We start from the raw sequence: 25,640 nt of genomic DNA on the forward strand, positions 1-25,640 counted from the left end.
CTTAAGTTTGTTTCATTTTGTGAAGAAACCGCTGTATCATGTAGCATCTTATTTACTTCTTACCGTATTTCATATCGACATACAGTTACTCATATTACTATACTATCTTTATAATTATTTCTATCTTTAAAATTATAGGTATCTAAAATTATAGGTATTAAAAATTTATAATTATTGCTGCCTGTAAGAGGAAATTTAGATATTATACACTAGACTCCTATATAAAGCGAATTCCTATTATGTGCTAAATAGCAATACACAGGATTTAGGAATTAAATTTGCTTTATCTCAACATTAGATTGTTTTCTTCATCATCACCAGCTACTTATGTGTTTTCTTAAGTACATACCGGTTATCTTGTTGGTGGCGTGGTCGCTATTAATATTGTATTTGATAAAAAGGATGAGTAAAAGTTGGCTCACCAATGATCACGTTACGAAAAATTAAGATATTAATATTTTATCGCATGCCCGTTTTGTTTAACGACCTGAAGTAACAATTTGGGCATATTAAAAATAATTTTTTGTAGATATTCTGAAGAACTAGTTGTCCATTCTTCTTTTAGTCTCGTTCGCAATTCAAATTTTCAATTTATTGGAAATTCTCTAGCTTCTCCTCTGGTCTAATCGAACCCATAGATTCTCTATGGGATTCGAGTCCAGAGATTACAGAGGTGGATGTAAAACTTTAGGACAATTGTATAACAAATATTCCTGTACTATTCTCGCTTTATGTTTTATATCGTTGTCCTGATAAAATTTGAAAGTACTTTGTATTCTCATATTGTTTGTACTTTTTAGCAGATTGTTTTTTAGAAGGTCTAAATATTTATTCTTATCTAATATATGTTGGATAAACACCAGTTCAGCCACACCGACGTTCGAAATCCGCCCCATATTCTTCTTGCTACACGACAATTTAAGCTATTGCATCTGATTATTCCGCGTGCTGTTTCAGCACTGACTCTTTTTCCTAATTCCATGACAAATTTTTGAGGCCAATTGTGTTTCGCTACAATGCGAATTTTATTTAACTCTCCATATTATTCTTCTTACCACCTCTTCATAAAAAATTCGATTTGTTTCTTTCTGTTTCTTAACTTCAGTACGGTCTTCTTCTTTATATCTCTTACCTCTTTGTGATGGCTCTAATTGTGCAATTTCATAATAACTCTTACTTTTTTCTCTATGAAAAATAACAAGTTGTCTATTATTAAAACTGCTATTCTGTACTTTTCGTAGCGTGTCAGATTTTGAATATTAGCACTGAAATATAGCTTTGTATTGAGATAGAGTTATATTGTAGCAGTTTGTATATAAAACAAATCTATTTTGCACTTTACCTTTTTCTGAGGACTACTAGATTACACAACATACAATACAAACATTAATGTAACATGAAAATGTGACAATTTTTATTGTTTAAAAAGTAATATATAATTAAATGTTATTGTTAGATTGGAATAATTTATATATTTTTAATCTACAATATTTATTCTTTTGTAAAATAAACAATATAATATTTGAATCATTCCCGCTTGCACACGGCAATAATTACAAAAATAGTATGGTGTCCATTATTAATGTGTGTAACTGTATAAAATCTAAAGCTGTTTCTCTTAAATTTGTTTTATTTTGCGAAGAAGTCGCTGTATCATGTAGCATCTTATTTACTTTCTCTCGTATTTCATATCGACATATTTCTATTTTAAAGTCGAAGTTCTTACAGTGAAACATAAATACAGTATTTTTTGCATAATCGATAGAAAATCGGGGTTGTAAAAATCGATTATCATGTATGATTGCATGTAATAAATACGGTTCGCCATTTTGGTGGACTCAGAAAAATACAGCGCGAGTAAAAGAGAAAAATGTTTGGGAATGGGCTTGATGAAAAGAAACATGTCGGCTAAGCAATGTTTCCAACAACGGAACTTGTTTATTTCCAAGTTTTATTGAATAAAACTTTGACCAATGTAATTATGAAGCTTCTCTGATTAAAACATGACCAAACACAATGTAATTAAAGAGCATATTTTCTTATTTAATGATATAAACTTACTTACATAATGACATAGTAGCAATAATTAAAGAATTAGAAATTTAAAGATTGTTATCATTTTGAAAAAATCTAATATATACATTGGTAAAAGTACGGTTTCAAGGAAATAAAAAATAAAGAAATATCATCATTGTTTCACGAATAATCAATATTTTCATGTTAATGTTACGAACATGTTAGCTTTTGTGTTACAAAATATGCGAATTAACCCGAGTACTCAATTTAATTATCCAATTAATTTTATTTACTATTATCTACTATTTACTATTATTTAGTAAATTAATTTAAAACTCGGATAAATAACTTACTTGTCGGATAGTCGAGTATATGAGTATTCGGGTTGGAAAATTTACGTATAACGTGATTTTTTCCTGGAAGCATCTGAATATCCTAAAATGTATGGAAAATACGAAAAGAAAACTGTCAAAGCACACTTTATTATAAGTAAGTAGTCATCTACGAATTGAAAAGCTATAGCTGTTCATTCTCATAGCAGAAATGATAATTATAATTTTAACACTTAATATGTATTAATTTGATCTTTAATTTCATTTTAGTTTTTAAAATACAGTAAAAGTAAATTTTCAGTTATTCAGAAAATTTAAATTTTCAGTTATTGTTATTTACATATATACAGGTTCTCACTCATAAGAAAATCACTGAAATCAACCATCACACTTCATTATTTTTAGCAGATTTTGCCAAATGAATTAATTCCTTAGAAATAATAAAGTGTGTAGCCGATGAATGTGTGAATTTTCCTTTTGTCAAAGGAACTCCATTCATCGACGGATTTTGTAACAGATCTTTTATTTTAGTTTTATTTATTTTCATTGCTGGATGCTGGTAGCTGCTGATAAATGAGGTAGGCATAATAAAGCTTTAACTAATTTTTTTTACATTGGCAAATATTTGTTTTTGTTTTATATTTTTCATTTTAAAAACGTTACTGCAAAAAGCCACGAGTTCTTGATCATTCTCTAATGTTTCTGTGGCTCTGAATATTTATTCGCATTGTCCTTCAAACTTTCTTTCAAAGTTTTCAAATATTTCATCTTATTCAAAACCCCATCGATTGATACGAGGTTTCCAACGTTATTCGCCTGCCATGTAATCCGATGCCATCGCTGATCTACCACCATATTTTACCGTGGCACATAGATTCTTTGAATTTAATTCTGTATTTTATTCCTCTATACAGATTTACGAACGTAACTTTCAAAAATGTCAAATTTATTTTCATACAACAACAGATACTGTGGAGAAAAATACCGTACTCCAGTGAGGATTATCTTTGTTAGTAGATTCATTGGCATATTCTAAATGTAATATTTTATTCTTCTTACTGTTATGCCGCGGCTTCTCAGCAGAGGTAGTTTGAAAAATGTGAAGATTCTTCGTAAGAAATCTACGACATTTCTTAGAGACAGAATCCCTTCTGGTCAAAGTGGTTCAGAATTTCGAAGACAAATGTTAAGAACTTGGGTTTTCGGATGTGTATTCTTAACAAACTTGGTACGGATGAATGAACGAACGAATTATCGCATTTACGAACTAACGAACTCCTGGCGACCTCACTAGTGGTAACTTTATATCAACGTTCGCTATCTGTTTTTGGGACAACAGCTGGTAACAGAGTTGGTGTTTTGCTAGCCTTGCGAAACGCTACTAACTTCAGTGCTTTGGAACTAGGTTAAAAATGTGCCGATACTGTGGTATAAAGTGTTTCCAGGTTAGCGATTCTTTCCAGCATTACATAACATTATTAATAAACGGTCTTTTTCTCGCAAGTCGTACATTTAAATCGCGTTTTCTTAATAATCTCCGATACAATTCTGTATGTACTTCTTTATCGTACTATGCTGCTACCATCGTCGACAGTTGTGGTTCAAATGAAAAATTAAAGTATTATTATTATTATTATTGTTCTGTATTATTCTCGTACCTCTGAATTTCGCAAATTATTAATATATATCATCCAGGACGACCTTCTTCCCTAGAATATAATAAATTGTAGAAATGTTCCTCTCTAGGAGCTTTGCAGTTTCGCTTGTAGATTTTTTTTCCTCGTACCACTATACTAATAATTCTCTTTCTGTTTTATTCGCTTCCAATTTCTTCTAAAATTTCATTATATGGGCACTCGATCTTGGGGAAACTACAGCGTGAATTCTACGCAGTATTTCTTGCAGACTAGCTGTCTGTAAACTAGCCAACCTTTGTTTACGTTCTCTGACCGACCGAAACGAAATTATTATGAAGATCCTATACAGATTTTCAACACTTTTGCGATTGATGTTCTGCTACTAATTGCAATAAATCATTCTATTTTAGATGTGCGTTTCCCAATTTCAATGAAATTTATACATAGATTATCCTCACATTTATACCCATGCATTATACATACGGAAATTTCAAAATATTTATTATCCTTGTTGGATTCCAGGATCGTATGGATCGAAGAATTGGACGATTTTGATACGATTTCACGTGTATTTAAAATATACGCGTACACGTGTAATTAATATATCCGCGTTTTAATCCATGTACTTCTCAATACACGGGTACACGTGTATTAAAATACAGGAGCGCACGGATCATATCTATACATGTAGCTGTACATGTACTAAGGTTCACGAATACACGTATCGAAATGTATAGTTTCACGTGTATTAATACGTACTTTATGTTTTATTTTATAATTAAATATCAAAATATTTAGATATGTAAATTGTTTATGAGATTTCATTTTTTGGTTTGCAGGTGAAAATAAGAAGCATTATGGTTTTGGTTAATAAAGTTTAATTTATTAATTTTCTGCTTCGAGATAAGGAAGCTAAAATATTAACATTTTGTGCAAGTAAATGGTTTATTTTTTTTGTTACAATATTTTCAGCACATGAAAATATTCGCAAGTTCGGAAATTACTGGGTATTTGTTTGCGCTAGTCTTCCATCATTCAACTTAATTTAATTAAATCAAAGCGTTACTGTGGCTCGGTCATATATGTTTCTTTTTGAATATAAACGTTATTCTTATCGCTGATTTCGTCATATAAAAATTCAAGAGCAGATTTTTCGTGCGTCTTCCTTACATTTACTGTGTGTACTGCGTTTATTATATTCGAGTTTTGAAGAAAACGTTTGACTTCTGTACGAATTATTTCTTTTACTGTTCACTCAAGTTTGAAACGTCTCGTAATATCCGAAATTATAGCTTCTTTAAATGTATGTGTTCGCTGTTATCGACTGTCGGACACCTTGAGATTTTAAGACAGTGCGTAATAGACCTCAGTAGTAAATATGTATCTATTGTTTTTCTTAACATGTTGACGCCGGTGCGACCCATCGGCAGGTCACACGTGTCTGTCTATATTATTTTATCTCAACATTATAAACAGACATACAATAGTAAGAACATAACAATTCAATATTATAAACTTAACATAACTACATAACTTCCTTTCTTCATGCAATTTTTTAAAACAAGTTAGGCGGAGTACCGGCTGGCTCTTACAACGATTACAATATATTTTTTGGTTCCTCTCGCGGTATACTCTCTACCTTTTATTCTACAAATGCGTTTACAACTTTCTTTACACCGCCGTTGGTATGACTGCAGAAAATGTGATCGTTTTTTTGGCAGTACTTCATTGTCACTTGGCATTTTTTCTTTGTGGGGATTCACTATATTTAAAAGGTGATAAATAATTTCTCCGAAATTTTAAAATTTTTATACTTTTAGTATCCCATTTTCTATGTACCATTGCCACGCATTTATGAGGCAAGTCCCACATATTAATTCTATTACAATTTTTTTATACCATTTTATGGTTCTGCGCAAACAACTATAATAGGATGACGTTTGATCGGACAGATCAACCCCCCTTTTTAGCATTATTATAAAAAAAACTGTGTCTGGCTTTAATTTACTATTTTTCCCATGAACAATAACACACCTATGATTTTTGGAACTAGCTAGCATACATACTGGCCTTTTGTCAGTCAATTTTGCGTAACCTAACGCTATTTTCGTTGTTCATGTTCCTTACGCGCGCCGTTGTTCTCCGACGGACATGCATGACTATTGTTTATTCCTGTACGGAATTGAAAAATTTTTTTATTCGCGCAATGAACGTTTTTTATAGAAAAATGTACACAGAATTACGTGCGATGGTGAGAATTCACGTCACATCTCTACTTTTTGAGAAAATTCGGAAAGAGTACAGAATTAGGGCCAAAGCTGGTCCCGTCAGCTTTACTTAACATTTATAGATATATGCAAATTGATATTGACAAACTATTGTACATTAGTGTATTAGTTGAAGTCCACGGAATTCAATGAACCCAACAGGAATCATATAATTTTCTTAAATGTCGTATGAATTAAGGTCAAGGTTGAAAAATTGCAGTTGTGTCGACAGGTTAATGTGACCCAGCGCCGCCCCACAAAGCAGACAGTGAATTCATCAACGTGTTAACAGGATTACAATGCCCCGTTCCCACACACATATCACACACGATATTACAAATAAATATATACATATGCAACCATGACTCAAACCTATGTACACATACTGCCATAACTCAAACACACATATAATATTTCCTACCCTAAACCTGTATTAACCAAACATTATCTCTACCCTATCTCTATTTTTATTGCCTTCACCTAATCCCAATCCGTGTTGTAATTCTACCATACTTATAGTTAGGACATTACTAATCAACTATGCTACTTTTTTGGTCTAGCCACGTCAGTTTCCAACGCTTCATCCACTCACTACGCCTTCTTCCTCCAGATTCTCTAGCTATTTTTCCTAGACCTTATTGGTACTCAGTAGAATGTAAGGACGACCGAGTTAGATGTAGAAGCGGGTATTTAGGGAAACGAAGAGAAAAGGGCAATATTTCGCATAGTTTGAATTGTGGTCTCAACTAACGGGATTTCGATGCTGGATATTAGGATATTGTTGTTATAGGCGATTATTTAATTTATATGTGCATGCCGGAATATGATAATGGAATGGACCAACTCAGCCCCCTCCTGGAGAACGATATCGCTTAAGTCGTTGAAAAGGATTCGGGGAGATACTATCTGCGTGTTCGAAGCGAGTCTAGTCAAAGTAATGGAAGATATAATTAACAGTATTTATCTGGTTCCGAGAACATCTGTGACAGGGGCAATACTTCTTCGGAGATAAGATATCGTTTGAAGATTTCGTTCAGGTAGTAACAGTAATGGAGTTTGTAAGACTATTACACGCTTCTATATTTTCCTTAAGTTTATCCTCGTCCTCTCGCAGAGACTACGGATGGGCGAGCTAAAATTTTGAATTGCATCTTTAGTGATTGCAATTTGTTGTCTCATTGGTATTTGAACATTCCTATCTTTGAAGAGAGTCGAGTCGATCGTCTTCTTATGAAATTTAGCGTCTTCGGTATCGGGGGAATAACTAAAGCAAAACGTACGATGCGCCGTCAAACGCGCCCTCTTTTATTTATTTTATTTCCCTTGTTCGATTTATGTGGCTGTCTTGTATTTGATAAGTTTGATTCTATTCACAGTTGCGTGAGAACGTTCAGATGCGTGACTGTATATTTCGAAGACAGCTCTGACCAAAATAGACGTTGTTACCGTATACCGCATGTTCGATCTTGTGTGTACACATATTTACGGATCTTGAGTGGCATTTGGATAATCGGTCGAGTTTTTCGCCTGCGATGGTGAGATCGAGGTAGGTTAGTAGAATTTCCAGTTTCGCGTTGCCTAATTGGTTGTGATGTAATCCTACTTGATTGTTTAAGCGGGAGATTTTGTAACGGGATTCGATAATTTTATGAGCATGGTTAAGGATGGTTGAGACGAATGTCATTAGGACAAACCGGAATCTATTATCTTTGTGTTAATAATGTCTATTACTCGTTATTGTCTCCTAAAACAAAGGGTTTCAGAAAACTGGCGTGATAGGCTGTTAACTTTCCGTTCTTCAAAATTTGGACGGTATTATTGGAATTGATTTTGATTATTTTGTAAAGAACCTTTGTCGTTTGGTGGTAGTATTTTTATTTAATCTCGGCGTATTCTGTTTGTTTAGGATATATACTAAATCATCGCCTTAGTTGTAAGTAAATTTTTAATCGAATTAGGTTATCTCTAACTATTTTTTCCGTATAGCTTAGTTTCCATTTCAAGTTGATTCTATAGTCCTCATAATAATAAGTTGTTGCAAGACCCTTGAATTATATTACTAGATATGCTTTAGTTCCGAAAAGCATTTCATATTTAAGATTATTTCAATTTAAACACGCGTACGTAGGCTAACGACGCAGAGGTTATGAATTCTAGTAGTTATCGTTACCTCATGCACCCCATCGATCTCGACGATTTTCAAATATGTTGTAGAAATCTATATTACCAACAACTTTTCCCTATTCGTGTAACCACCGTTCGGCATTAGTTTCCGAGATATTGAAAAAAAGTTGTCAGTATTGCTATAAAATTCCGAATTCTGCTTGTAATGGTGCGTCTGTGACAGCGCATGTGCCGGAGTATTGGTTAACATTAGACAAAATATCCAAACCTATATAAATTATGAACGAAAGATAATAAATAGGTTTGGATTAATCTCTTAGCTATTAATGCCACTGTAGTGCCTTTCGTGTAGATGATCTTTTCGACAATCTATATAGTGACTTTCGCTTATGGCATCTTTTTGAACGAGACGTCACTACAGTGGCTCACCCTGTCTGTAGATATGTGTAAATTATCGCACGACCGTTATTTGTTTAGTTTCGCATTTTTTCGCTCAAACCACGTTTCTTAACGGTATATAAGCGAATGTAAAAAAGTACTTCTGCCAGAGATGTCAACAGGCCATACAGTATTTACTTTTGAAGACACCAGTTATGAGTACTGTTACTTTTTTATTTTGTTATGTGTACCATTAGTCGATAACCTTTTTAACATTCCGCTTCGTATATTTATAATTTTGTAGAATTCTTAACCTCTAAATTCTTGAGTATATCAATACAAAACAGAAAGCAGGGAGCAATTAGTGATGGTCTCGAAGTGGACTCAGGATTTAGAAAGGCGTCGAACAAAAATATAAACGATAGGAAACGTGTAAGAAAATTGCAAAGAAAGATACTGAGTTCAAATACGTAGATTTAACTCGATTAATTCTGGAATGAAAATACAAATTAGTCGATTTGCTACTCCGTTACGATTACTTTGAACTATTCTATTTCTGAAGTATTAATATCGTTTATTGTGGAATAATCAAATCGGTATTGTAAATACAAAAAGGAAAATTCTATGTGCTCTTTTGTAAAACCTCACGAAGGAGAAACAACTCTGAGTGAGATGTATTGCTTTTTTGCAATCAAGTCACTTACGTTGCCAGTAAAAGAGTTACATTATTCCGAATATCGAACAAAGGTTAAATTTTTGCGTACTGATATTTTCGGACGCATAATGAATAGAGATAGATATCCTTTTTTTGTTACGGATGCTTTATTTTAACGAAATTACGACAGCTAATTCTGATTGGCTAGTAGAAGCAAGAGAATTCTGTAGTAAGTTTCGTTTTTCATTTGAAAATTATTTTAGCCCATTTAGTAACTTATGCATAAATGAAGGTTTATCATTACATAAGGCGAGATTATCATTCAAACAGTATATTCCATCCAAACGGAGTAATAGATTTGGCATCAAATCTTTTATACCGTGTGACTGTAAAAGTGGATACGTATTACGTTTTCTTGTGTATACAGGAAACAAAAATAAATGAGAAGCCTCTGGGAAAATCAGGCGAAATTGTAATTCCATTATTAAAATGATATTTAGCATTAGGAAAATGCCACACTTTGTTGATATTTGGTATATCAACCTGGCTTTACTAACCAGCACTTATCTCCAAAAAAATCTCATGTGGTAAATTGTCAGAGGAAAGGTATTCCTATCACAAGTGAAAAATTAATTGGATGTGAAATGTATTTCGATCTTCGCCAAATATGTTCGCAGTCAAATGGCAAGACAAACGCAAAGTGTATATGCCGTTCACTTGTCCCTCTGTGGATTTTATAAATACAAGAAGACTAAATTAGTGAACGAAAGAGGTTATCCAAAAATCGTCTTGCACAGTAAATTATATTGCAAACATGGGTGCGGCAGATAATCTGTCCCTATTCATTATGTCGTAGATATAGCAGTACACAAAATATTTTTTCCATCTACTTGATGCAGTCATTCAGAATGCGTTTTGTTTGTACAAAAAAAAAGAAAACATTTTAGCTTCAATTAATTAAGGAAATCGTAAAGAAGTATAGAGAGAAAAATAACGATTTTAACAATTGGCATAAATCTATCGCAGGCCAACTTTGCTGGAAGACGTTTCCTGTCTTTTTGTAAAACAATAAATGCACAAAAAGAAAAAAAAAGAAAACGTTGAGAAATTATGTTATACGCACAAAAAACGATATAAGGCGAAGGTCACGCTACGAATGTTAAAGTTGTGACGTTGGACTCCGCGTAGTCCCTTGCTTCAAAATATATCATACAATATTGTATTGATTTTTTTAAAATTTATGTTACTACTTAATAAAGTATACGTGCCCATATTATCTTACTATGTTTTCTTCAAACTCTTTGCTTGAAAATATCTAAATAAATTATAATCTGTTCATTTATAATTTTATTCGTATGTAATTTCATAGTTACATACACGTACAGAATTTTGCAACTTTCAATGAGCGATTCTTGTAGAGCTAAACATTTTACGAGTTAAACACGAATCTGCCAACCGTCCTTTCCTAGAACCTACAGTTTTTGAAAAAATCAGTTCGAAAAAAGATGTGAAATTTTCAGCTTTCGAGATGTTTTCTGATTTTTACTGTAGCAGCTATCGAGTTGCTGCCAGTTTGTTTCAAAAACTATAGTAAAAACCATAATACGCGATACAGCAGACAGTTTTATTGAGAAATACCGAGAAAAACTAGAAAATTATGTTTTGATTTTGATGTAAAAGCGATATAGTTTGACAGAACACGTGGCAAACTTGTTGCATTTGTTTTAACACAACAGTGTTATGGGCAGAATTCATTGTAGTAACATCGATAGTTTTTTCTCAAAAACTAAGACCGAGTGGTGATTATATGTGTAATAAAAAGCATGCTCGATGGATAACAAAATCATAAATCATCAAGATCGGTGAAGTGGCTGAGATATCGATAATTACCTGAATTCGTCACAATCCATCTGTTTTTCACTAATATAATGTTTTAGTTAATGCTGTAACCTTAGGTGACCTCTCCATTTGTTTGAAGCTGATAAGGGAAAAATAACACATGTTTGGTGTTGAGTAGTTCCGTTCAATCAGTCATGCATTAACTTTGACATAAAATCGATTCTTTGATCGCTGAACGATCTTGTCATATTTTATTCACTACGTACGAAAATTACGTACGGTTAATTTTATGAAAGTTCAATTTTTAAAGTAATAATCTTTATGATTCCAAGAATTGGTAATGATAACGACGATGCAACACTGATTTGAGTAATTCGATATTTGAACATTTTTTTACTAATTATGTAAATGAATTCTGGAAACAAAAATAATAGACACGTCTCCTTTTTTTAAATATTAGTAATAAAAGTGTTATGAGCAGTTCGAAATGAAAGAAGTCGAATGTTTCCGACCGCGCACCGAATGTACACGAAGTTCACGTGACGTCACAAGTCTGCAAGGGCGCTACATACTTTTTCTTAACTCGCTATATAAACCCGATAACCGACGCGTTCACATCAAAATACGATCGTGTATCTACAGTGGATCACGTAGGAATTCACACTTCAGAACAGAATAATTTTTATAAAACTGAACCAGGCGATTTTGACTTTTTTTGAGAAGTTAGAAGGACTTATTGACATTGTGTAGAAAAAATTTCGCATTAATTATAGCTGGTCGGAATCGCGAAGAAAATGGTAAAGTTTATGTTTTATAACCTTTTTATCTGGGCCTGTAATGAAAATTTAAACAATATGTTTTTAAGTTATACCAGGTATACACATGCTGAAAATTTCATTGAAATTTGATGCAGAAACAGACAACAGACACCAAAAAATAGAAAATCGTAGAAAACTGTTATTTTCATCACTTTCAACTTTCGTGGCTCATAGCAACGTTAAACGATTTCAGTGAAATTGAACGAAGTTGGAAGAACTGACCTTTACTTCTTTCTTGACAATTCTGATCAGTTGCATTTTCTTCAAAATTATTTTTTACATGTCATCTAGCCAACTGATCCAGCTAATATGTCAAAATAGCTTGAGTCGTTTGCACCAATCTTAATTTTAATACAGTAATTCTATTTTGAAGTTCGAATATCTTCGTAAGTCACTGTGCATCGGAGAGACAGAGCTATGACGTCACAAAGATGGCGGCTAAGAAACGCGCGTTTCTACGCCGCTCAAATATCAGGGACGTTTTGATTTAATTATTTCGATTAATAAGCAAACGTATGTAACGGAAATATCAATTAACAGTCTCTAATACACCGAACTTTTGTTTCCAGTAATTGTTCTATTTATAAAAAGATGTTCTAATACCGAATTGACACCCTCCTGTATATATTTTTGAGAATGTTTCATTCGTTGCAGCGGTCCACAATGATCGATATGAAGTACACCAAAGAGATATCTATCTCTTAACCTGATTCGCCGTGGTTGTAAATGTTATGCATTTGAGACAATTTGAAATATTCTTCTGTATTTTATCTTTCGTAAATGGAAACCGATATACTTGACTTATATATTCCATTGTCTTATTAATCTCTTGATAAGCGAATCTCTTCATGGCTTGCGCATACAACATTTTCCGTCGTTGACGAAACATAAAACAATATTTTCTCAGTTGCATTACGATGTACTAAACCATTGCTTAAATCCAGTAGTTTATTCTCATTTTGTTCCAATTTCGATTCAATTCGACAAATATTCGCATCTAAACTTCGTAATATTTTTACGATTTAAAAATTGTTAGATTCTATTCAAAGCTTTTTTTGATGACAATTAATGTACTATGTATTTTATCAAATTCGCTACTTGGATGTTCCAACACATAATTATAACGAGTAACTAACTAAATATAATCGCCTTTCTATTAACCACGTGTTTCTATACTGAACTTCTACACAAACACATGTAGAGAAAAAAAATTGATAATATAGCTATTGCTAATTTTTTTAAACGAGCGAAGGATTGGGGAGTTGCATTCCAAATTCACATTTCCTCTTCCACATTCTTTTTAATTTGCGCTCAATAATCGACCATTTCCACTTATTGGGTTGTTCGGAAAGTACTTTTGTTATTTTTTGATTTAGATGTCGTTAGTCGTATCTTTAAGCAACGATCTTCATTTTAAAGTTATTGAACAAGTCATGACACGTCTATAAAATCGTTATACGCTTTGATACTTGATATTTCAAGCTTCATTTAAAAAAGAATTATGTCTGAATCTATCAAGATATGTTTGTTTGTTGTCATATCGACGATGGAAACCAGGGTAAACATTTTTATGGTTTGCTCTTTTATTACTGTAAGGGTAAACTTCACTAATCCTTACATAGTTCAGCTGAACGATCCTGTCTTGTGGAATTAGTATTACCACCTGTATAGTTTTTACTATTCCGGCATTCTTAAATAAATAAATTAGTAGATGTAGAGATGTCTCAGATAGATAAAGCCTTCACCGCGATATGCTGCGATTTTTGCTTGTCCTTCTGATGTTAAGGTTTTGTCTTGTGATATTTTCGTTTCAGAGGAATTATTTTAAATATCACTGTATATATTTAACCCTTTGCGGACTACCGCGTAAACCATCAATTTGGCCGAGGAATTCATATATGCGTTCGGTGGAAACAACTGATAGAACTAAAAGATTCACATGTGTGTCCTTTTATTTATCCTGTTGAGAATTTGTGCATGTACATATGTCTACAATTTGACATCTTAGAGTGCCCCACAGTACGACTTCGAACTGTCCCGTCCGTAAAGGGTTAACAAATACGATATTATAGCAATGACAATATCGATTCTCTTGAATGTCTGTCGCATAGAGGTTCAGACGGAACTAAGTAAATAACATCCTTCTTATAGAATATACGAAATGACCGCGGCCTACAAGCAACCTTTCTATAGATGACATCAGAAGACACGAAGCTTTGCTTATACAAACTGTTCCACAACAAAGAGATTTTAGTGTTCGTAAGGTTCCAGACCTTTTTTTTTTTCTTTTTTTTTCGTGGAGAAATCCTCATGGACACCCGCTAGCGGGTAGTGTCGGACTCTTACCGACTAAAACTCCACGGTGGCCTGTCCTGACGCCTGAGTCGAGATGCACCCGGGATCTCTCCCGAATTACTACCGGTTACCCCCGGGCGTCTATCTCTCCTTTCGTCGAAGGGAGGCGTCTTGTTCTTCTTGGACCGCTAGGGGGGACCACGCCCCCTAGCGCCTCGCTCCTGCTGCGTCATCTTTGGGGACCCCGTCCCCTGACGCCTCTTCCTGATTTCTTCTCACTCCTACGGCGGCCGCGGCGGCGCCGGTGGCGGCGTCGCGCCCCTGTGGCGCGTTGTATTCCTAGGGCGCTGCGATGTCCTGGACGGGTCGCGAGCTCGTTCCCTGATTCTTTCCGCCCGCTCCTTCGCCAGCATGACCTGCTCGCAGTAGGAGCGGACAGCGGTGTACTCCTGGCGCCCTCTGAGCATGGCCGCGACGACCGCTTCAGGGGCTAAGCTCTCGCCGATTTCGAGCCGTAGGACGCGTCGTGGTTCCGCCCACGCCGGACAGAACTCCAGCGTGTGTTGCGCCGTGTCCTCCTCTTCCTCGCAATGGTGGCAGACGGACGTCGCCTCTCGCCGAATCCTTAGCAGGTACTCGCCGAATACTCCGTGGCCGGTGAGCATCTGCGTCATCCTGAAGGTCAGCGGTGCTCCGCCTCGATCCCTCCACGTCTCCCAGTTGGGAAGCACGGCGCGAACGGCCCGGTGCGGCCGCACGGCGTCCTCCTGGATCAGCTACGAGCGCCATCGTTCCCAGGTCTCCTTCTTCGCCTCCTCCCGGATGTTCGAGGCCGGCTGGCCAGCGGTCGGGTTCTGGTTCGTCGGGTTCTTCTTCTGGTGTTCGTATACGCGTTCGAGCGCCAGGGCTCGCAGCTCGAACGGGGGGGACGCCGCTAGCACGGTCGCCGACGCGTACGATGTCGTCCTGTAGCAAGGTCGCCAAGCTTCTGGCCCAGACGGGTGCCCTGTAGAGAACTCGGAACCGAACTACTCCCTCGTAGAGTCGGCGGACTCTCGATCCTGCTCCGCCGATGTTCGGTAGGAGGCCGCACAGGGCGTTGGCCGCGGCCGTCGCCTTCGGGACCAGTTGCTCGAAGTGCGGTCCGAAGGTCCATCCGCTGTCGATCGTGAGACCCAGGTACCTCATCTGTCGTCTCACCGGGACCTCTTCTCCGCCGATGTTCACCGTCGATCCGGGGGGAGGTGTTCCTCTTCGTCGCTGGTCGAAGAACCACAGCGCCTCGGACTTGGCCGGCGACACCGTCAGGCCGAGCCTCCGAATGGCGCCCATCGCGCATACCACGGCGTCCTCCGTGCGATTCGCCGTGTCGTGCCACCATCGTCCCCCGGCCAGGACCAGGGTGTCGTCGGCGTAGCACACCATTCCAGCTCCCGGGGGCATCGGACATCGGAGGACCGAGTCGTAGGCCGTGATTCAGAGTATCGGTCCCAACACCGACCCCTGCGGAACGCTGCACTCGATCCGTCTTCTTTCTTCCCCGTCCCTTCCGGCGTAGACGATGTATCTGTCGGCAAGGTACGCTCGAACGATCCCTACCAGGTACGCCGGGACCTCGAAGTGGCGCAGAGCTTCCACGATCCTGCCCCAGGGGATAGAGTTGAAGGCGTTGGTGACGTCGAGCGACACCGCCACCGCCACCCCTTCTCGGGAGACCTTGTCCTCGGCCATGGTCCTCAGCCTCTTCACCGCGTCCACGGTCGAGCGGCCGCGGCGAAATCCGTACTGGCTGTCATACCATCCGGGCGTCCTCTCGGTCATGTGAGCCTCCAGCCGGGCGGCGATGATCCTCTCCAGCATCTTGCCCACCTCGTCCAGCAGGCATATCGGCCTGTACGCGGGCGGCGGGACAGTCTCTGGCGCGGTGTCCGCTCCCGCCGCACCTGTAGCACAGGTGCCCTCGGTCTTCGCCGGATACGCAAGTGGCGCGCACGTGCCCCAGTTCCAAGCACCTGAAACACTGCAACGGCCGCTTCGGTATGGCCCTTATCCTCGCCGTTGACCAGCCCAGGGCTATCTTCTCCGCCTGGGCCAGCTTGCGGGCTCCTGCTGCCGGACACTTGACCCATGCCGACCCGAGGCCGCCTCTGGTGGCGCCGATCTCGCCCACCTGCACCTCCGCGCTGCCTCATCCCGCCGCTGAGGCCAGTGCTCTTCGCAGCTCCTCCTTCTTGACCGAGATGTCTATCCCGGTCACGCGTAACTCCGCCATCCTGGTCGGTGTGGCGATTCTCACCGCTGTCGGGTCCAGCGTCTCGGCCAGCCGCGTCGCCAGTAGCGTCGCCTTTCCCCTGTCCTTGTCTCTGGGGATTTGTATTATGATGGCACCCGTCATCGCCTTCTTCATCTCGAGGCGCTCCGTGCCGAGCTCCGATAGCGGGATCCTCGTTCTTGCTGCTTCCAGGACGTCGGCGTACGACATCCTCGCTCCCTCGTTCAACGTCAGGGTCACCGCGGATGTTCGCGGTGCGCGAGGGGGCGTGACCACCTTGGGTGTCCGCGGTGGTCCTCTCTGCGTTGCGGGGGCGCTCGCCTTCGGTGCGCCCGTCGTCCTGCCGGGCTGGTGTTGCTGCTGCTGCCGTACCCGCGTCGGTGGTGGCGCGGTCGGTCCTTTCCTCGCCGCCTCTCCTCCGGCGGCGGCGGCGGCTGCCTTCGTCCCGTTCGCTTTCTTCCTGCTTCTCCTCCTTTTCTTCTTCGTCTCCACCAGCTCCCATCCGCCGTCCTCCTGTTCCCTTCGGGGCGGCGTCGGTTGGGCCGCGGGAGGGTCGACGGAGCGGTCCCCGCTGGGTCGTGCTTCGGGGGTGCGTTGCCATCGTGCGTCCCCGAATCGTTCTTCGATTGTCCTGAGAATGGAGGGTCCCAGTTCTCGGACTGCTCTTTCCAGTGCGTCCAGACGCGTCCTGTCGTTTCCGCCTTCCCACGGCGGGCGGACGTATTCGGGCGCCGCGCCGGCGCATCGCGGGCACTCGCTGTCGCGAGCAGCCAGTCTCCTCAGTTCCTGGCGGAGGGCTGCGTTCTCCTCCTCCAGCACGGACAGCCTCGCGTCCACGTCGTCGTCGGTGCCTCGCACTGGCCTCGCCCTCCTCGCGGATTCCTTGTTCCAGGCGGCGGTGATATAGCTTGCCGCGTTCTTCAGGGATCTGATATAGGTCCCCTTCAGGTTCGACGACGTCGTCGCGACGTGCATTATCTCAGACACGTGCATCGTCAGGCCCGCGCTGATTTCCGCCGGGGAGCTCGTTCTCATCTGCACCTCCAACTCTTCTCCAACTCAGCTCGGTAAGAAAGGAGTTCAGTCCGAACGAGAAAAGATCGTGCTGTTTCAATTTTGATAGGTGGAATACCTGCTGTGACTATATTGTGGTGACACATTACTCGATGACACTAGATGAAGGTTAACATGGTTATCAGTGTGGGCGATTTGCACATACACTTCCACGGTGTGCGGCTATTCCGCGGCATCCGCGATTCTGTATTTCTTTGCATGTTGTATGCTTACAGCCAAGTTCGTTCAAGGGATGGCTGATTATCGGCAGATTCATCTATCTTGGAGGAGTGGAGGTTAGCTCTCAGGCGATTTTAGGTGTACACAGCTCCCGCACGAAGATCTCCATTATCTGATAAACGTGCCTTAGGAGCGAAGTCATACTCGTTGGAATTAACTGTCCAGCTTGTTCATTATGCAGTTCAAAGTGCAAGGTGTCAATTTCATCCACATAGTTGCGGAATTTGTGGAGGAATAATATATTAAATTATCACGAAAAACGTAGAAATTATAATATTAAGAACATGTAGTTCTACCATTACGTTTAATCACTTTGAATATTCGATTCTCCATACTATAAATTAAATTCTATAATCTTTTGGTCTCGATTTTGCTCCATTCAGTTCTTATTGCCTATCCGATCACCTTCCCATAGCAAGCACTTTCTAGTATTGCTTATCGTGCATTACTGGTGATAAATCGTAAATGCTTTTGTCAAATTCACGGGACTGTCATTTTTTGAAGTGTGAATTGTCGCGTTGTGTCGATAAATGGCTTTTTCTTTCTGAGTTTCTTTGACAAATGTAATGAAGTAATCTTCTAATAAGTCTGCGTATTGTCCCGAATGCATTCATGTAGAAATGTTACAAATTGGTGTTTTTAAGAAACAACTAAATGCTACTCATAATATCAAACTACTTCCATCGAAATTTCCATTTATGATATTGTGTCTATTGATATTCTATCTGCGCGTATGTCGTATCAGTGATAGTTAAATCTGCCTAGATGGACCTTTTCCATTTCTTACGCTGAAACATGCTATCTCGTGCGAATTCCAATCTTGTCCTTTTATGCTCCTGCATATGTTTCCACGAGGTTTTGTTCTGTGTACCTCTACACTTTGTTTGTTCAAAGTGTACAACTGAATTCACACGTCCTTAACGAATCATTGTCCTGCATTCCTCGATGAGTACACACACCCTTGTGGGCGAAGTCATTCTCGGTACAATTGACTGCCCACCTTCTTTGCCGTGATGTAGATGGCGTTCTGATCTTTTCAATGCCTCAAATCCTCAAAAGTGTCCTATAGTATAGGTCCGTTTTTTTCAGGCTCACGGATGAATCTTGATAGTTCAGGGTGTCAACTTCATTATGGGCTTCAAATTAGCGACGTCCAGATTCGCACGAAGTTCTTCTTCGTCACGTGGTTGTGCCAAACAGAGCGGCGGCTTTGCCTGTGTTTTCTTTTTTATTATTTAATTTATACTTTATAATTTGTCTATTTGGCAAATTGCCTGTGTTGATGACAAGCTTTGTACAACCTTGTTGCGTTAGGTTTTCTTTTCGTGGCGTCGCATCGATATGCTTTGGGTATTTCTGCCCAATACTGCGTTTGGAGTCGAAAAGGTGTTTCGCCTAGTGAAGGTTTTCTACGTTTTTCGTAATTGAACACTTTGTACAATTACCTCTGTTCCACGGTTTTTCCACAGTATCAGGATGAGGTCATTCGATATTGACGGGGCGATCAGTTTCTTCAAGTCCTTCTAGAACTGGAGCGGTTTCCGGTGTCTCATCTCTCGTGCTGTGTGAATTGGCCAGTTTTTTGATTACTTCACTTTTCAACTTCTCATATCGTCCTGTCGCCCGCGGTTTTACTACTATGTTCCCGACTAGATTTACGTATTGATACCCGATGTTCGCGGCGAGGGTATTAAATTTCGCATTGCCCGGTCGGAAGATCAGTTCGAATTGGCGCGCATCAGAAGCGTTCAAGCGCTTGACCTTCCGGCTAGACGAACCACAGTAATATTTTTTGCGGCTCTAGTGGAGGTACGCGGAAGATTTAATTAACTATGTCTTCGCCGTCAGTGGCGTTCGTTGCACGCACTTCCTCGTTAGCGTTTCCAATGATTTTTCATATGCAGATACGGCGTCTATGTGACCCAAACACCTTCATCTCTTTCGCTCAGATCACGTCGGGGCCATCAATTTGAGGTGGTAAGGACGTGTTGGGTGATATCAAATTACTCCGGTGTAGAGCTATAACAATGTTTACTTTGGCGTTAATTGTGCGTCGTTTTAGATCGTAACGGAGGTGCGTTGAGCTCGGATGAGCATGACACAGAAGTGATACAAACACGCTATGTCTATCTTCCTGATGAACCAAAAATGTAGTTACCAACAACTACTGTAAACTGTTATGTACTATTAACTATGACGGGCTAAAACTGACTATCGAAGCCTGCTGTTCCTCATTCCCCTTTTTATAGGATGCCAAGGTCCTCGGAACAGAGAGTTTTCATCCGAGGTGGGGATGGAAAAATCCGTAGGCGATAAAACGATAAATTTTCCTTTCTAAGGCACATGGGTTTTTTTACTGAGTCTCAGGATTTATTCTTTTACGTCCTATCCTAGGACGTCGTTTCGCGGGCCACGTGGCCCGGGCCATGTGCTTTTCTGATCCAAAATCATCGTCACGGTTTAAAACTGGAATGTACTTAATTGCCTTCTTTTGCTGATGACATAGTCTGGTATCGCGGTTCATTGTAGTCTTGATATTCGCATCAAGGTCAAATATCGTTTCGGCTGCGCTTGCTAGAGGTACACGATCCCTATTTCTTGATTTCGCGGTTTTTTTTGTGGTGTTAGTTACAAATTCAAAATCTTTGGTCATAATTGTTTCTTGGCTTTCTATAGCTAGCTTTAGTTCGTCAACTGTTTTACTTAGCAGTTCATTTCTTTAGCGAGGCTTTCCCTTCGGTTGTTTGTTTGGTTAGTATTCGAATTCGTTGTAGAATTTTGGCGGTAGTTCTCGCGTGAATTTCGTTCTGTTTCTATATCGCTTCTAATACTTGCTTTAGACTAATTTCATTGTCTTTACTTGTTGATACTTTAGACATTTTCTTTCGAAAATTGCTACTTCGTCTGAGTCTTTGCTGTCAAAGCTAGAACGTCTATATTGAACAAAAGTATCAAACTTTACCTGGTTGAGGTTTACCTGTCGTTGAGGACCGAAACCCAAGTTGAATCCTTTTCTACGTAAGTAGGATATCTCGTTTTCCTAACGAGTACTTTTCGCAGTCCGGGCAGTGATCGGCAAAATGTCACGTAAAATTTACGATAAACTTATCTTGACCGTGTTTTTATAATTTTCTGGGCTTTTATTAAGTACCATATTACAATGAAGTTCAAATCACGGCCAAACTGTACACAAGATTAGACTCAAGACTAAAAAGACTGTTCTTGGTCGAATGCTTGCATCTTTTATAGGTTGAGTTTGTAGGCGTTGAGGGGAAGGGGCGGATCCTAATTGCCCTTCGTAATGGGGAAAATGTAATGTTGGGCCATATGCAGAGGTCAAGTCAAAACCTAACGGTCCGCTGTTAGTGTGTAATGATGTGAATTTGAATATGGTTGTGGTCACACCTAGGACGTCGTTTCGCGGGCTACGTGACCAACACATGTGCTTCAACCCTGGAACTTTCTTTACGGCCATGGGCTGCTATAACATTATCTACAACGTAGCGTACGATTTTGTTGACATCCGAATCAATTGAATTTTTATAAATGTTTAAAGTTAACTTTTGTCAGTGAAAGTCAGATCTTGTCCTTAACGGCACCTTCAATGTTCTTATTTTCCAAAATTATCGGAAAACCGTACCTACGGTCGAAGATAATCTATTTTTGTATAAGTTGGCATAAAAACTTTCTACTTTGCAAAATCCAATCACATTTGCCACCATTCCTTTTTTGAAATTTTATATAAGGAAGAAAAAGGATATAAACACAGAGTCAAGATGTTGCTGAAAGGTCTCTACAAATATCTTTATCCTTCACCGAAAATTTGTAGGCAAACAAAATGTTAGACTTATCGTAATGTTCTAAGCCTCGAGAGTTGCATATTTATTTAAATCTTACTTTGCATGTTAATTTTCAAGAAAACTTGTTTGATTATTTTCTAAATTTTCAGTAATGAACCATTGCAACGATCGTGGATGTGAGGCATATTGTGGCGATTCTGTTCATATTTTGTTACACGAACAATGCGGCGCTGTTCAAATCGGAGGAGTGAGTCTTAGATCGTTACGCAACAATGACGATGGCACTTTTGATCTTTCTGAACTGCGATCAAAGCTGCGCCATGACAGAAATTACGAGCCCATTTCTAAGCTGGTAATTGTGGAAAATACAATTAATGGAAAAATTGTTCCTCTAAGCTGGATTAAGGAATTAGTATCACTGTGCAAAGAACATAACTTGAAGTTGCACATGGACGGATCCAGGCTATGGAATGCAAGCGTGGGATCAGGAATATCCGGGAAGGAAATTGTTTCGGGCTTCGATTCAGTAACATTCTGTCTCAGCAAAGGCCTAGGTATATATTCTTTTACTATTTCTATGTTTAGAACGATATTTTCCATGTGTTCCTTTAACAACAATTCTCTTTTCTCACATATTTCATTTAACATTCTTTAACAATTTGAATGTTAATTATGTCTCACATAAATTGATTGGAATACGATTACATTTTTTAGATATATTTTACTTTCTTAATTTTTTTTTTCCAAAAACTAACATAACTTAAGAAAGCATATCTATATTATCTTAACAACTATGGACTAATTAGCATTGCAAAAAAGCAAATTTCGGCCAGTAGTTCCTCAATTGTTCAGTTACAGTACTCAATGATGTACATTTTCTTTGGACGAAGTAAAAACGCGTTTACTCATAATCTTAATTTGCTCTTAATGTTAATCGAACAAAACGTGTGCTATTTGAATCTGCACACCTTTCTCAACCCTACGATGTCATTAATTTTACACTTCTGTATTTTCTACAATTTGCAAGAAACATACCTTCTGCCACTTCTTCTTTGGGAGATTTATTTTTCAAAGGATTATATGTACACGATATATATGTCGAGTCACGATTCGAGTCCGGGCTCGAGTCGCTATCACTGTGAGGGCTTGGGATAGGCAATGACTCTTCACTGAAACTATCCATTTTCTTACAGCACGGGAGTGATTTTTATTAACACAAATAAAAAGGTTACAAAGTTGCGACACTAGTGACACTAGTGACACACTCGCGACACTAGTGACAATGGCCTCAGGGTTCGATAACGAATCCACGATCAATGGGATGTTAGATATACTCGCTCAACAAGCGGACTCAAACGTGTAATACTCCCAGGTCGTAGGGCACATATATATAACACGAATTCGTTCTAAAACAGCGTGAGGATTGGGGAAGTCCCGTACAACGAATTGGTGAAATTGGAGAAATCCATACACAAAGCAACGTAGCAAGAATTTTTATGCGCGAGCCTTGTCATTCGATATTTCTTAATCGACCAGCGTGATGTGTCGCTTCAGATTTCCGTGTGGAATTTTTCAACATCGAAATTTTGTATCCGTTTTTAAATCTTGGGGCATCAATCGTTTGCTCTCGATCATTTTTTCGCTGTGGGGTAGTAGCAACTTTAATCTTTTCAGATAAAAAGTTGGTGACATTTTTGTAACGCGAATAATATTAATATCGAATAATTTAAATTAATTATCGATTATTTTAATCAACATATTTCTGTTAGTTACGGAAAAAACAGCATATGTACTTTTCTTAACTGCTATAATTTAACCACCGTTTTTCCATTAATTTTTCGTTTCATATAACGCGGTTTCGCGTGACATTTTTTCGTAACTTAATTACCCTGTTCTGCGCGGGAGATATTTGTATATAATTATACGCTACAGAGGTGAAAAGATCTGACATTTCTAGACATGCTAATGAGCATTTCTAGGGCCGGCACTACCCAGCGCCCTCTTCCCGGAGGGCGCAGAGCGTCTATGAAGGTTTCCTCCACGAAAAAAACAAAACGGCCACCAATCGAATCGAGTCCGAGGCTCCATCAGATGAATCACTTCATATCTGTCCCCATTATACGATGACTCATCCATATTAGTCATTGATAAAGTATTATATCAGTGAGATTTCGGATTGTAATCGCAGAATTGTGATAGCTCCGCTAATTAAATTGCAGGGGAAAGTAAAGTAAAAACGAAATTATTTTCAAGTTTGAGGTGAAGCAAAAAATGAATATTTTATAACTTGGACAATTAACATATTAAAATGTATTAACTATGGGTAATTAATCAGATAAAAATAAAGTAGAATAATAAATTAATATGTTATAACCATGAAAACATTATCGGTTTTTGGGGTTAATTTCTGCTTTCAGTGTATTAACACGTTCACTGTTCTGTTCACATGTATGATCACATGCATATGCATCATATTTGATGCACGCACGCGATCTATGTTCAGTGAGTTGAATTATTTCGCATATGTCAAATGAGATAAATTATTTCGCATATTTTCTTTCCAAGCATTGTAAACGTATGAGGCTTTTTACAAATTGATTAAGTACTCTTGTTTAACTCTCTTCTCTTTCTTTTTTACATGCGTTTTCATCATATTTTGTCAAATTACCAAACTGCAGAATGTACTGGAACAAACTGCAACTGCAGAACCGTACTATGTCGTTAATTCAGTTTTGACCAAAATGGATTAGACGCTTATTCTCAGTTGGTATTCAAGTAAACAAAGATAGGAGCGACAAAAAGAAAAATGAAACAAGGAGCACTAATAGTTACATAATATACAATACAAAAGCTAAATTTAATGCAATTACAAAAGTTCTATAATTAAAAACACGACTGAAACAGCACGTAAAGCTCTATATAAAGATGTCTTGACACAAAATAAGTAAATTACAGAATAAATCGATCTTATTCGTAAATGTATTGGCTAGTTTCAATATTCGATTAACTGGATCATTTGAACTATATTTAGATTTTACGGCAGTGGAATAAAATATGTGACTTTTTCTAAAAGTTTCTGAACGAAAATACAAATAAATTAGTTATGATAATTGCAGAAGATGGGACTTTGCTATTTATAATTTGAAATAAAAAAGGAAGACCATTGACAATTCTGCGTTCAAGTAATGAGATCAAATTAAGCATATTTAACAATGGTTTATAGTTGCATAGATAGCATAAAGTTGTTTAAGCGAAAAGCTATTTTTCTAAGAAATTTATGCTGCACTAACTCAATCATCAGGTTGTGTTTTAACAATTGAGAAAGCCATTAACAATTGAGAAGCATACTCTAATTGACTATACTATATACTATAATTAAAGGAACTAGCTAAAAATACAATGACTCAACAGCAACAATGTATTTAAAATTAGTAGAAAAATGAATGATAAAACCTAACAATTTAAAAATAGTGCACACAATATTATAACAATTTATTCGGTCTTTACCAGCCTCAACCGGCCTTTCAGAACGTGGCACATTTGTAAGGACGAAATTACCTTTTAATTTCTGCATTTTCTTATTGGCACTGCATTTACGTCTTTACGGTAATGAAGAGCACACGATGGAAACGCTCACTTTGGTTTTCCATTTTTAATACAACAAAACAAACAAAAACGACTTGGCACATGCAAAATCAATTCTGTTTTTAAATGAAGTTTGAAGTATTATTTGTGAAAACGTGTAATGATTTTATAGGTTAGAACGAAGCTGGCTGCTTAAAGATACGACTAGCGACATCCAGACGGAAGAAACGAAATTATATTCCAAACAATGCAATATTTCACGTATCCTTGAACAGTCATATTGTCGGTATCTTCAGCTCGGCAACTTCGAGTCTGATATCGACTTTCCA

The 25,640-nt window shown here is 38.5% G+C and overlaps 1 protein-coding gene across 1 annotated transcript in view; it reads left to right on the forward strand.

Moving 5' to 3' along the window:
- LOC117165154 (L-allo-threonine aldolase) overlaps positions 1-25,640 on the forward strand; it is a 65,997-nt gene that overhangs the window by 8,243 nt on the left and 32,114 nt on the right. The window contains exon 4 of the mRNA XM_033348608.2: positions 21,876-22,280. Within this exon, the coding sequence (XP_033204499.1) occupies positions 21,876-22,280 (405 nt within the window). The remainder of the gene's footprint in view (positions 1-21,875; positions 22,281-25,640) is intronic.

Source organism: Bombus vancouverensis, chromosome 17 (assembly GCF_051014615.1).
Source record: "Bombus vancouverensis nearcticus chromosome 17, iyBomVanc1_principal, whole genome shotgun sequence".
In the NCBI taxonomy this organism is placed as follows: domain Eukaryota; kingdom Metazoa; phylum Arthropoda; class Insecta; order Hymenoptera; family Apidae; genus Bombus; species Bombus vancouverensis.